General features: G+C 43.6%; 2 protein-coding genes across 2 annotated transcripts in view; one reads left to right on the top strand and one right to left on the bottom strand.

Moving 5' to 3' along the window:
• The window catches only part of WWP2 (WW domain containing E3 ubiquitin protein ligase 2), a 150,114-nt gene that overhangs the window by 55,197 nt on the left and 81,548 nt on the right, over positions 1 to 13,369 (top strand). The window contains exons 5-6 of the mRNA XM_006878647.1: positions 8,208 to 8,345; positions 11,206 to 11,302. Coding sequence (XP_006878709.1) covers positions 8,208 to 8,345; positions 11,206 to 11,302 — 235 coding nt within the window. The remainder of the gene's footprint in view (positions 1 to 8,207; positions 8,346 to 11,205; positions 11,303 to 13,369) is intronic.
• Positions 12,373 to 12,636, bottom strand: LOC102860942 (serine palmitoyltransferase 1-like). Its single transcript, XM_006878859.1, has one exon. The coding sequence runs from the start codon at positions 12,634 to 12,636 to the stop codon at positions 12,373 to 12,375; it is 264 nt and encodes an 87-aa protein (XP_006878921.1).

The following is a 13,369-nucleotide window of genomic DNA, read 5'->3' as shown; positions in this document are numbered from 1 at the left end:
CCAGCTCCAGGGCTGTCTGTGGCTGATCACCGCTGTTTGCTTCATTGAACTTCTCACTGGACTGTTTTTGTGTAGATCCCACACATGTTTTATCTACAAGTATTACAGTATGAATCTCTGAAAGATAAGGTCTCTGAAAACACGTAACCCTAGCATGTCTTTCATACCCCAAAAACTTCATATAATATCTTCACATACTTCGTCAAATTTTCCTGTCTCTCCGTTTGTCTTACTAAAAAGTGTTCTTTCTTCTGCCAGGTTGTTTGACTCAAGATCCATACAAGACTGATAGATCTCTTAAACCTCTTAACCTGTAGGTTCCCCCATCTTCTTCTCACCCCTTGAATTAGTTGTTGAAGAAACTGGACATCATTCCAAAGGATTGCCTGTGTTTTAGATTTGACTGTTGGAATTTTTTTTTTAAAAAAACCAGATTTTAAAGTAACTTTATTTAAAAATATATATCACAAATTATTTACAGTTTAACTTTCCACTGCAACTTATAAACACCATAATACTGGATTTGGTCCCCAAATTGTTGTCCCTTTAATGTTTTTAATATTCTCTGAAGGCTGAGATTTATAAAGCTCTCTGAAGTCTGAGTCCCGACTGTTGGAATCTTTAAGGTGAGGTTATCGTGGCCGTGGCCCCTTGTTTTCCCTGTGAAATCACAAGTAGATCTGGATACTTGGTCTTATTGGCTTTTTTTGGATGGGCTATAGTGGTGTGTGCTTCTGTTGTTGTTATTATTGTGTACTTTCCAGCTGGAACCAGCTCATAGCTGAGCCTGCAGCAGGTTTTCAATGGCAGTGAATCGCTTGAGAGGAGGTTGTCCATCTTCCTCCTCAAAGCATCTGGAGGGTCTGAACCACAGACCTTTGCATTAGCAGCATAATTCCTTACCATTAAGGCACCATTAGTAGATGCCTGGCCTAGTGGTAAGAAGCCAATCAAGGTTGTCTCCTGTGCGGCCTCAGTACCCCTGAGGCAGGCCTCTCCGCCCCCAGACTTGCTGTGACTGGGGATTTACTCTGCCAGTGAGCTTGTTTCTGTGAAGGTCCAGATGCTTCCCTAAGTATGGAGACTTTTAAAAGGTTTTCCTGGCATGATCCTTTAGATGTTTACAAGTTCTTTTTCCCTGGTTTCGTGTATCCAGCCCTCCCACTGTCAGTTGACTTTCATCAAGGTACTACAAAGTGGCAGTGACTAGGTGGTCCTTGTTAGAACAGAGCAGGATACACTCCTGTAATAAAGATGCCTGTTGACTGATTGCTCAACTCAAGCCCTTGATGTCCTCCTGAACTAGTCCTCTGCCAGCAAAGCGGTCTCACTATGTATGGCCCATTTGTTGTCATTGGACCCACCACTATACGTTGGCCCTGTTTGCAGTCCATACCTATGATTTACCCAAGACTTTGATTTCACGACCCAGGCAGGCCGATGGGGCCCAGCCGAAGGGCACTGGCAGGGAGTCACAAACTTTCCTAATTCGTGCCAGGGAGGAGGCCAGGCTGGCAACATCCTCAGACACCGTGTTCCCGGAAGACACTGGCACCACGTTGGCCCATGCCACCGTCAGCTCTGTCCCTGTGAGAGCAGTAACCCTTACCTGGTCTCGTCTGCCTGAGCCCCACTCCTCCTGCAGTCTCTCCTCTGCACAGAGGCCACAGTGACTGAGTCAGGGCACCGCTCTGCTCAGAACCTTCCAGCATCTTCCATCTCAGGCAGAAGAGATGCCATGGGCTGTTCAAGGACACCCCCTTCTCCCCCAGTTTACTCACTCCCTTCACTCCTGCTCCCTTCAGCCAGGCCAGGTTCACTCCCACCTCAGGGCTTTTCTGCTCATTCTCCTTTCTTCTGGAACACTTGGTCTCCAGACACCAGTGAGACATCCACACTCACTGTTCAGCTTTTGCACAATTGCCACCTTTGCAGGGCCATCAACCCAGACAGCAGGCTTCCTCCCAGCCCCAGCACTCACCACCCCTTCCACATTTCCACTGCACTTGCCATGTCCTCACATACTCTGCTGTTTATTTATTTTTTAAAAATTATTGATAGTCTATTTCCCCCCAGCTAGAATGTAAATAAATGCCCCAAGGCTATAGATTTTTGATCTCTTTGGGTCTGTGTTTAATCCTGATGATTACAGCAATAGATGCTTTACTTCGTGTGTGTGTGAGAGAGAGCTGTGGGGAGGCAGACAGAACAGGGCCTGTGAGGGCTGAGGGCTGCTGTCATGGCCACTACCCCTGGGGAGAGGTCACCATCAGGAGAGTGAGTGCCATTGGTGGTGAGCTTTGTTGGCGTACTTCTGCTCAATCTGATTCTAGTTATGGAAACTTACCTACTACCTGCACTTTTTATACCAATTTCTCAATTTTAAGCAGTGTCTCCAAAGGTAATAGGAAGATATGCTGCAAGAGAAAAGGTCTTTGTAGCATTGTAAGCGGGTGCAGCAAAACCAGAGGCCCCAGAGGTGAGGTGGCGAAGGCTGTTATTTATAACCGAGACTCCAGCGTGTGTTTTCCAACCACACCAGCCCTGTCAGGTTCCCTTCTCTGCTCAGTCTGTCACTCAGCTGATGGTTTCTTTGGTCCCATTATGCATTCATTGTAGGACTCCCCTGGCTCAAGGATTTTTTGTTTCCTTTTTTTTTTTTTTTTTAAATAAAAGCATAGTGGGGCATTCTGTTCTCAGAGGTTTGTTTTAATAGCCATGCCAATTTAAGAAGAAAAAAAACCTTTCCCCTACTTTTATATGGAATTTACAAACATGCACAAGAGTGGAAGGGGTGGTACAACGAACACTTGAATATTCTCCCTTCCATCTAACTGTTCACATTTTGGCACCTTTATCAATTTGTGAGAATGAGTGAGAGGGGTGTGTATATATTTTAGAACTCATTTGAAGGTGAGGTACAGATTTTATGACAAGGCTCCCCCAATTTTTTTTGCCTATTACCCTGTAAAACCACTTAATAATAAGTTCTACAGACCATTAGTCTACTGATGCATCTCCCACAAATGAAGAACATTTTTATGTAGAACCCTGATACTACTGCTGAACCTTACTTAGACAATTAACAAGATTTTCAGATATCCTAATATCCTGTCCCTGTGCCAATTTCTCCCACTGTTCTGAGAATATTTTGTTTCTCAAACCAGGGTTCAATTAGAATACATAAATGGCATTTTGCTGCCATGTCTTTTCCCCCTCTTCTAATTTAGAACAGTCTTCTCCCTTCTGCCCCTTTACAAAATCTGTATGTGATGGTACTAACTATACGGAGAGTTCAGGACATCGTCTCACAGATGGTCCCAGCTCCTGCACTTGTCCAGTTGCATCCTTGTGGTGTCACTTGGTTAGTTTCTCCTGTCATTTCAGGTACACCAGAAAGCCGGTTTTGGGATTTTAGAGATTTGCCTAAACCCAGGCTACATGCTTTTGGCAAGAGGCCTTGAAATGACTTTGTACTGTGTCACACCAGGAAACATGGGGCGACAAGCCGTCTCATTCCTGGTGACACTAAATTTGGTCACTTGGCTATGATGCCAACAGCCAGAAGTGTCTGACTCTCTCGCTGTTTTGTAAATATAACTGAGTTATGTTTTTAAATGTTAAATTGAAAAAAAAAAAACAACCACCAAATGATGTTCCACCTTCCTCTGGCTCTCTATGAAGGCAAAATATGCTTCATAGGGTTTGAGGTAATTTCTGGATCTGTAAGGATGAAATTATTCCACTGGAGGTGATTAATGGGGAAACCAGAAAAAAAAAGCTCAGTTGGAACCTTGATATGAGACCATGGAGAGCAAGATTCAGGTTATGCCAGTGGCTTCTTCCAAAGGACTGGTGCTGAGTGACTGACTGGCAACGACGTTGCGATGAGTGACCTGAGGCTTGGGTTCCTCTCCCCTCCTGTTCAACAGTGTCATTCTCTATGAAGGAAGTACTAATACACCCGAGTTCTGTGTGTAGAGTGATAGCTTTAGAGAAATCAAGGAAAGAATCTCTATCCCAGTGCATTATCAGTCACTGTGCCCAGAATCTAAAAGGCTAGAATCTCTGAGAAGTATCTTGGAAAGAAAATGAGATGTCAGGACATTCTTGTGTTGGTTGTATAGCTGAGGAAGGCTAGGAGAAGAGCCACAGTGAATGAACGAGTAAGTAGGCCAAGAGAAATTAGGACTCTTAACCCTGAAAAACCAGGAGACCAACAGAGAGTTAAAAACTCGAGTTTATTAAGAGTTTATGAGGTGCTGTTTTACTCTTTGCTACTTTTCCCTCTGACAAAGGTGCTATTTCACTCTTATTCTTTAGGAGTAGGGAAACTGATGCTGCACTGAAGTTATTTCCTTAATGGTGCTCACTTACTAGTTCATGGCAGCTTGAGATTTGACTCTGAACTGGTTCAGTTTAACTGCTCAAAAAACTCTCAAACTCATTGAAGTCTCCAACTACGACCGTAGTGTTGTGTATTTCCTTTTTCAGTTTTGTTAATGTTTGTTTAATATATTTTGCAGGTCTTTCATTTCGTGCATAGATAATTATTATTGTTATGTCCTCTTGTTCTATTGTCCCTTTAATCATTATGTAGTGACCTTCCTCATCCTTTGTAATGGTTTTTGCTTTGAAATTTATTTTATCGGAGATTAATATTGCTACTCCTGCTTTTTTCTGGTTGCCATTTGCTTGGTATATTTTCCCCCATCCTTTTATGTTTAATCTTTCTTTATCTTCATTTTTTAGGTGTGTCTCTTGTAGACAGCATATTGATGGATTTTGGGTTTTTATCCAATCTGCTACTCTTCTTCTCTTCAATGGTGCATTCAAGCCATTCACATTCAGTGTGATTATTGAGATGCAGGGTTTTATTGCTATCATTTTGTTGAATTCTTTTTGGTGTTGTTGCTAGTTACTTTGGTCCATGCTGCTGTCTGTGGTAACTCTGTAAGAAGGAGATCTCTCAGTGTTTCCTGCAATGATGGTCTTGTTTTTACAAACTTTTAGGTTCTGTTTTTTCTGGGAATATCTTGATCTCTCCTTCATATTTGATGGATAATTTTGCTGGGTACAGTATTCTTGGTTGACAGAAAAAACTCTTAAACTCATTGCTGTCGAGTTAGAACCGACTCGTAGTTGACCCTCCTGGATTTCTGAGGTTGTAGCTCACACAGGGGGAAATTACCTGTTTTTCGCCCTCGGAACCTCGCCCTTTTGGGTTAGCAGCACAACTCTGTGCGGACAACGCCCCCAGAGCTCCAGTTTGACTGCTGCTAGGGATTCACAGATTCTGATTTCTCTTGGCTTCATAGAGGAGGGAAACATTCTGACTTTTGAAACAGACTGATTTACAGGTAACAAGTGTTATTTTACTGAAACATTTTAAACACCATGCCTAATCCTTGGAATTGGCTGAAAATAGCAGCAGACACAACAAGGAATTGCAGAAAATCATCTCACGTGCTTTAGGCATGTTATTAGGAGGGCCGTTCTGGGGAAGGCGATCATTCTTGATGAAGTAGATGGTCAGAGAAAAAGAGGACGACCTTTGACAAGGTGTGTTGACACAGTAACAGCAACAGTGGGTGTAAGCACCTCGGAGCCTGTGAGTGCACAGGATCGGGCAGGACCTGGTTCTGTTGACCTGAATACCCTGTGATTTGGAACCAGCTTTATGCCACCTAACAATAGTAACAGAGAAGACTTACCTATTAGGACAAGTGAGAGAAAGAAGAGAAATCTTGGGAAGCTTGGAAAACTGAGGGTTAACTTGTTTCTACCTTATTGTAATGGATCTTTGAATTAAATTTGGAGGAAGTTTTTTGGGAAGAAATTATCTCTAGGAAAGGAGTCCTAGTGGCTCAGTAGTTAAGTGCTTGGCTGCTTACTGAAAAGTCAGTCATTTGAACCCACTAGTGCTCTCTGGGAGAAAGAAGTCGCAGTCAATTCTGTCAAGATTACAGCATTGGAAATGAAACATGAAGGGGCATTTCTCTTCTGTTCTGTGGGCTTGCTCTGAGTCAGAACTGACACCATAGTAACAAGCTCATCTCTGGAAAGAGTTCAAATTCACCTTTGTACTTAATGGTGTATTTATTTATATCCACCCTGCCTTGTTCTAGAAAATAGGATAGCAATGAGAGATGGACCACAGTAGGTGGATTGGGTGGACGGAGGTTTAAGTACTGGTCTTTTCTGGATCTGTTTATTCTTGGACGTGAGTGTGGGGAGCAGTGGAGGGGCTGCACAATCTATAGGAATCCTTGTAAGGGCTGAAGCCCTTTGATGTGGACACCTTTAGTGGCAGGTGGTGTATGTAGCATTTTCCAGATATCTCGGGTTTGATACATCTCCTGCTTGCCAATATTTTCCAATTTCTCTGCCTCTTCTCATTTGCCTGCAGGACTGGATTTGTGCAAAGTCAGAGGAACTGGGTGCTGAGCATCCCTCTTATTGCAGTCACCACAGAACTGGATCTTAAACTAGGAACTTGGTGTGTGTGTGGGGGGCTGAGTTGCTTAAATTCAGCTTTATTTTATTTTTATTATTTTTAAATTATTAGTTTGTTTTGTGTTTTTAAATTTTTGTTTGTACCACCAAATCAGATCTCACTGGTACAAGGAGGAGATTGTTCCTACTTCTCTAGCAGAGCATCTGGTGGATTCGAACTGCTCACCTCTGGGGTTGCAGTATAGCTTCTTGCTGCTAGGCCACCAGAGGTCATCTTCATTTTATTTTTTAAAAATAATACTTAATCTAAAAAAATAATACCTAATCTATTTTAAGAGAGAGTTTATGCAACAAATTAGTTTTCTGTTAGCAGCTTTTATAGGAATTGTTCCTTGCCATGGTTTATAGCTTTTACGCTGTACTTGCATTTTGTTTATTCTGTTTCCTTCGATCTAGCTCCTCTTGGTCTCAGTGTTAAGGGAGCCATTAACCATGGTGCCATGTTTCTTTTATAAGTCAGTCTTACTTTTCTGAAAGAGTTTCAATTTCATCTTCACAAGTTCACCTTTTGGTGATCACCTCAGAGGTTCTTCGATCTCTGTCAGTCTGGTGGGTCTGGTCTTTTTTAGGAATTTGAGTTTTGGTATATATTTTTGTTCCATTCTGTCCAGAATCTTCTATTCTTTCCTGTACAGCACTACCAATAGTGGTAGCTGGGCACCATCTAGTTCTGGTCTCAGGTGAGAAAAGACTGTGGTGCCTGTAGTAAACCTTTTTTTTGTCTTAACTTCAAAGTGATGCATTTTTAAATTTCAGTCTTTTTTTATTTTGTGTGTGTGTGTATACCATCAAATTGGATTTGACTGGTGTAGGAAGAGATTACCCCTCCTCCTCCAGTAGAGAATCTTGTGGATTTGAACCACGTACCTCTGGGATTGCAGTGCAGAAATTTTAGTCTTTAACATGGTTAATTAAAGAATAAGACTGTGTAAACCTTCACCTAGAAATGTCTCTTGCTGACATTTCCACAGGGTCTCCCCATCCATATTCCTGCTTTTTCTCCCTGTTCTTTATTTGGGCTGAGGGAATCTGTGCTTCTTGCAGTGAAATTCTTCCCCTGTCGCCCTGCCCCTTCCTTGGTGCCCTACAAATAAAAACAGTGTAGAAATGATCTAGCTAGAATAATGGGATAGAGGGTTTAGGAAAAAAAGCAAATAATTTCCCACCTACCTGCTCTAGTGACTACAAGTAGACATGTTCCCTCCATTCTTTTCTCTTTGCTACAAGACTCATTTAAAGATGGAAAAAAGTTTCCAGAGAAGCCAGAGTTAGTGGAATGGGAGGTTATAATGTGGAGAGTCTGTTGGTATCTTGCTTCATAAGGCTAGCTTATTTTTTTAAAACTATATTGGCCATTTCACCCATTTTTATAAGAATGATACAGTGCCATTAAATGTTTTGGTACCATCACTATTATCTGTTTCCAGGTTTTTATTTTTAAATTATCATTCTTAGCAGACATTCATAACAGCATCCCTTAAACAAAAATGTTCCATTTGCCCCTCCTTCCTACTCCTGGTGACCACAAGTAAACTTTGGTCGTGATGCACTTGCCCGCTGCAGAAACTTCCTTTCAGTGGAGTCATGCGGCAGTGGTCCCTTTGTGTCTGACTTATTCTGCTCCCCTGGAGAGAACTCAGCTCAAGTTGCATTTGTGTTCATCCGTTCATGTTGCCTTCTGTGCCCCACAGTGGAGAACACGCAGCTGACCCTGAACCTGCAGACAGAGAACAAAGGCAGTGTTGTCTCGGGCGGAGAGCTGACAATTTTCCTGGACGGGCCAACTGTTGATCTGGGAAGTGTGCCTAATGGCAGTGCTGTGACAGACGGTGAGTGCTGCCCTGCTCCCCAGAGCTGTTTTGGGACGAGGTGTGGCAAGACTGAGGGGGAACAGGGGAGGGGAGGTGGTACTGGGAGCTTGGAGCAGGTATATCTTGGTTTGCATGTCTCTCAGTGGGTCTTGGCCCACATTCACCCTGACTCTTCTTTGCATCTTGGGTCAAAATCATGACATGGTTTTTCAAGGACTGCCTCCTGATAAAGGACCAAAAGAAATGTCGGCTTTTTAAAGTCTGCTCGCGTTTGGTTTGAGAGCAGAGAAGGACATCTCATTAATCCCACATGGACTTGGAAAAGAAAACTTCTTCATTGTGTGCATTGTGGCCCCTTTTCTTTTCCTCAATGTCCTTAATCACCTGAGAATTTGGAAGGTATCTTGTGTAGGATGTTATTGGCTGGAAAAGGGAGTGACAAAGGCCCTGCCATCACAAAATGCACCCAGAAGCAGGGACACCGGAGACGGTCTCCTGCTCTGTCCCAAGTGTTGACAGTTTGTTTCTTTTGACCTGTTCTGAAATTAGTCACCTTTCACAGGAAATTATTTCATGAAGTCTGAGGTCTGAAGTGCATGGAGTTTCTCCATGATTTCTCATGAAATGTTTTGTTAAATGTGATGTAACTCTGGAGCTTCCCCCAAACAGGCTTTCTGTAGCTTTGGGTGGGGTGAGAGTTGAGTTAAAACATGAGGGAAGTAGCAGGCGACTCGATGCTCAGTGGTCAGCAAGGTCTGGACTGCTGAGAAGAACCCCTTGACTGGGGCTAGGGAGATACTGTGGAGGTGCTTTTGGTCAGAGGAAGAGTGACCATTCATTCATTCATTTAGCATGCACACACCCACATACATTCTCACACGAGTAATTGAACACTTGGTATATATACTAGGCTACAGATAGCAATGAGCAAAATTCATGTGGTCTTTACTCCTTGGAGGATATAATCTACTCAGGGAGTGGCTGCAGACATCAACCAAGTTAACACAAAAATAATTTTGTGGTTGTGTTTGTGATAAAAGCTCTAAGGAAAAGTATGAGGTGGGATGTGAGCCCTTGGTTTAGGAGGATCACATACAAAATGAGGGGGAAGGGAAAAGTAAAGTAGGAAAGAAAAGGAAAATCAAGAAAATGAAGGAAAGTAGGGAGAGTTGTATGAGAAACTGCCTCACAGAATGGTCTCCCACACAGCAGAACCTGGCATGTGAGGAGGTGTTTTGACAGGTGAGGGAGCAGTGCAGTAAAGGGTGGCAGGTACATTCGGGACTGGAGGGGCTGCCTGTGCAGAGGCCCTGAGGTAGACTGAGTGTGACCGTTGTGAAAACAGAGTGGTGTGTGGTAAAGGAGAGTGACGGGAGGTGAGGTTGGCTCACACAGGCCATTGAAGGCCTTGGGAAGGGTTTCTAACCCTGTCCTTATGAAAGCGAGCTCTGGTGGCTTAGCGGTAAGAAGTTGCACCACCAGCTCAAAGTCACTTGGTTTGACTTCACCAGCTGCTCTGCAGGAGAAAGATCAGAAGTCTCCTCCTATGTGATTCACTGCCTCTGAAAACCAAGTGGAAGATCAGCTACGAGTTGGTTCTGATTGATAGCATCTAGTAACAACATCCTTTTTTTTTTTAACGTGTGTACCATCAAATTGGATCTGACTGGTACAGGAGGCGATTGTTCCTCCTTCTTCAGCAGAGCATCTGGTGGATTTGAACCGCGCACCTCTGGGATTGCAGTGCAGTTTCCTGCCACTAGGCCACTAGTAACAACATCCTTAAAAAACACAACCAAAAACACCGAAACCAAACCCACTGCCCTCATGTCATTTTCAACTTACGGAAACCCTCCATCATGTTGCAAAGGCTGTAAATTTTTCTGGAAGGAAACCGCCTCATCTTTTTACCACTCAGTAGCTGGTAGGCTCGAATCACTACCCTTTCATTTAGCAGCACAACGTATAATGCACTGTGCCATCATATGAGGAAGAGGAAAACTGTTGAAGAATTTCATTAACAGAGTAGTATCATCTGGGAAGAGTCTTGCTGGCACAGCAGTTAAACATTCCCCTGCTAACCATAAGGTTTGCAGTTTGAACCCAGCAAGGGTAAAAAGATGAGGCAGTCTGAATCTGTAAAGATTTACAACCTTGGTGTTTCTGTAGAGCCATTCTACTGTGGCCTTTTGATTTACTGTGAGTGAGGATCTTTTCAGCAGCCGTGGGTTTTTGGAGCAGGATCTGATCTGATTTGGCTTCTTAAAAACTTCCTGATTGCAGTATGGAGACGTGTCCTCGTTCCTTGCCTCTACTTTGCCTCTTTAGCATCTGCTCTGTATAGTTCATATCATGAGGTTGAAGTTCTTTTTAGGTATGAGCTGCCATGCTTATTTGTGTCGTAGACTTGACTGAAAGCCTTGGAGAAGAGTAACTTTTTCCATGGTTTGAACTCCATTCATTCTTCAATTAATCATCCCCCCACCCTCCTTGCCAAAATCCACCTCCGTTGCTTTCAAGTTGAAATTGACTCATGGCTGACCTTCCACTGGTTTTCTGAGGCTGTAAATCATGTAGAGGGAGATTGCCCGTCACTCTCCTGTGGAGCTGCTGGTGGATTCAAACCTGCAGCGAGGCATGGTCTCTGAGTTAGCAGCACAGCTTCCTGCAGACTAGGCCATGCTAATGGCACAGGCCAGCTCTTGCTTGTCCATGCTTGCTCCTCCTCAAGTTTGTGGCTACATCATGTTAGGCTGCTCAGACCTTGGCAGAGCGGGTAACTGGGTAGGCAGAGTTGACTTCTGCTCCTAATGGTGAATCTCAAACAAAGCCCGAGTTTCTTAACGCCTCTTTTTTCTTGTGCTTGGTTCCCATTCAGGGTCACAGCCGCCTTCAAGAGAATCCACTGGGACAGCTGTTGCTCCTGAGAACCGACACCAGACACCCAGCACTAACTGCTTTGGTGGGAGATCCAGGTAAGACCCTCTCATTGATAGGATAGTGTAAGGAAGATGTGTAGAACTTTTAAAAAGATGTTGGAAAGTGGCTCGAGGCAAGTTACGTTAGAAAACGATCAGAAATTTCCAGGGATCTTATAACTGTCTCAGTATATTTCAGAGGCCCAGAAGGGAGTACAAAACTCAGGATTTTTGGAAGGGTCAGTGGTTCTTGGCAAGGATTGGACTGGCTGTGTTGGTTATTAGGATGAAAGAAACAGCTGAACAGAGGCTCTGCTTTTTTGTATATCAGATACAGCAGCCGTAATTATCCTTCCAGGGGACACATAGAAACATGTAAAGCAATGGTTCTTTTATGTGAAATTTCCTGTCTGTGCAAATCTTTTTTTAAAAATACTGTGATTTCAGTGAAAGTTTACAAAGCAAGTTTATTTTCCAAGCATTTTAGGTTATAACTTTGAAGTACTTAGGATGTAAGTGCATCTTTCCACTTCCTCCCTGTGATTCTCATTTCAATGACTGCTACCGTCTTATCCCTTTGTGCCGTGTGGGCTTTACCCTTGCAAAAATGCTAACCTTCTAACCCTTTATGGTTGGTTATTCTAAGGAGTGAGTGCCTCTCTGGTATTTGTTCTTGCAGAAATATTTTGGGGGGGTGTCTCTTGTTTCCTTTGTCAGCAAAGGAGGAGGTGTTGCCAGAGTGCTCCTTGGAGGCAAGGATGATGAAACTTCACCTCACGTACTTTGGGCATGTTTTCAGGAGGGGCCAATCCTTGGGAAAAGACATTATTTTGGAAGGGCAGAGGGTGAGTAAAAGAGGAAGATTTTTATGAGATGGATTGACACCGTGACTGCAGCAGTGGCCTTGAGCATGACAGAGGTGGTGTAGACCCTATGGCCTCAGGATTCCTCGAGTAAGCTGCAGAACACACATTTGCAATGCCACCCAATGGCACTGTCTTCTGTGTCCTAGAGATACTAGGTGCTGTCCTCCTCACCCTCTATTTTTTTTTTAGATGACCAGAGCCTTCTTATATTTTGGTGGATATAAAAAACCAAATGTAATTCCTTTGAGCATCAAAATGAATTTACCCTGAAACAACATTGTAGTTCAAAGCAGGATGATCTTTGGAGACAGGAGGAACAAGAGGTTCAGGTTGCCACTCTTCAATCAATTCTTCCTTTTCCTTAACTGTGAGATCAGAGCGTTCTTGTAATTTGTAAGTTTTAGAGAAAAGAAGTCTAATTATCCAGAGAATTAGAATGCCTTCCAAAATAAGATGATAAGCAGGAGCCTCGTATAGCGCCTGCACCATCTCCACAAGTACCCACTGCTCTGCAGCAGTCGCCATGTTCCACCAGGAGCTTTCTTCCGGAAGGCGGGTATCTCACCCTCTATTTTGTCTTGTATTTACAAGGTCAGTGTGCAGTTACTGCTGGAGTGATAGCACGGTTGTTGTTAGGTGCTGCCAAAGCGACTGAGACTCACAGCCACCAGAGTGACAGAGTAGAACTGCTCCATCCTGATTTCTAGGCTATAATCTGAGTGGGAATCGATTTCCAAGTCTTTTTCCCACAAAGCCACTGGGTGTGTTCGAACCTCCAGCCTTCCTGTGATTCTGAGTATGAGACTATGGAATCAGAGATGTAGTTTGACACTCACTGTGTGATATTGGACAAACCTCAGATTTTATTGATGTCAGATGGGAATGGTATCCCCTCCCAGACAGGATTATTTTAAGGATCAGCTGAGATGTGATATGTCCACCTGAGAGCCCTGAAGCTGGGAGTGCTCCCTGGAGGTGGTGGTGCAGCTTGAGTCTTGGAGGTTGCTGGCTGCTCCTGAGCCCCCAGCCCGGGAAGTGAGGCCTCACTAGTGCGGCCACATTAAGGGTTTTAGTTGGGGGTAGGGTGATGAATCCAACTTTCAGGATTCCGATGACAACCCGCTGCTGTCCCTGCTTTCTGGGGGCAGAGAGAATGATGGGCTTCTCCTTGCTAGCCTCCAGACTAAATATTTAGCTTTCACTGTCTGAAGGGTAGGGTATTTTCCTTGGACCTTGGTGCCAATCACTGTGATCAAAC

Source organism: Elephantulus edwardii, unplaced genomic scaffold (assembly GCF_000299155.1).
Source record: "Elephantulus edwardii isolate Elephantulus edwardi_28Jun2011 unplaced genomic scaffold, EleEdw1.0 scaffold00001, whole genome shotgun sequence".
Taxonomy (NCBI): Eukaryota; Metazoa; Chordata; class Mammalia; order Macroscelidea; family Macroscelididae; genus Elephantulus; species Elephantulus edwardii.
This window is presented reverse-complemented; position numbering and strand designations above follow the sequence as displayed.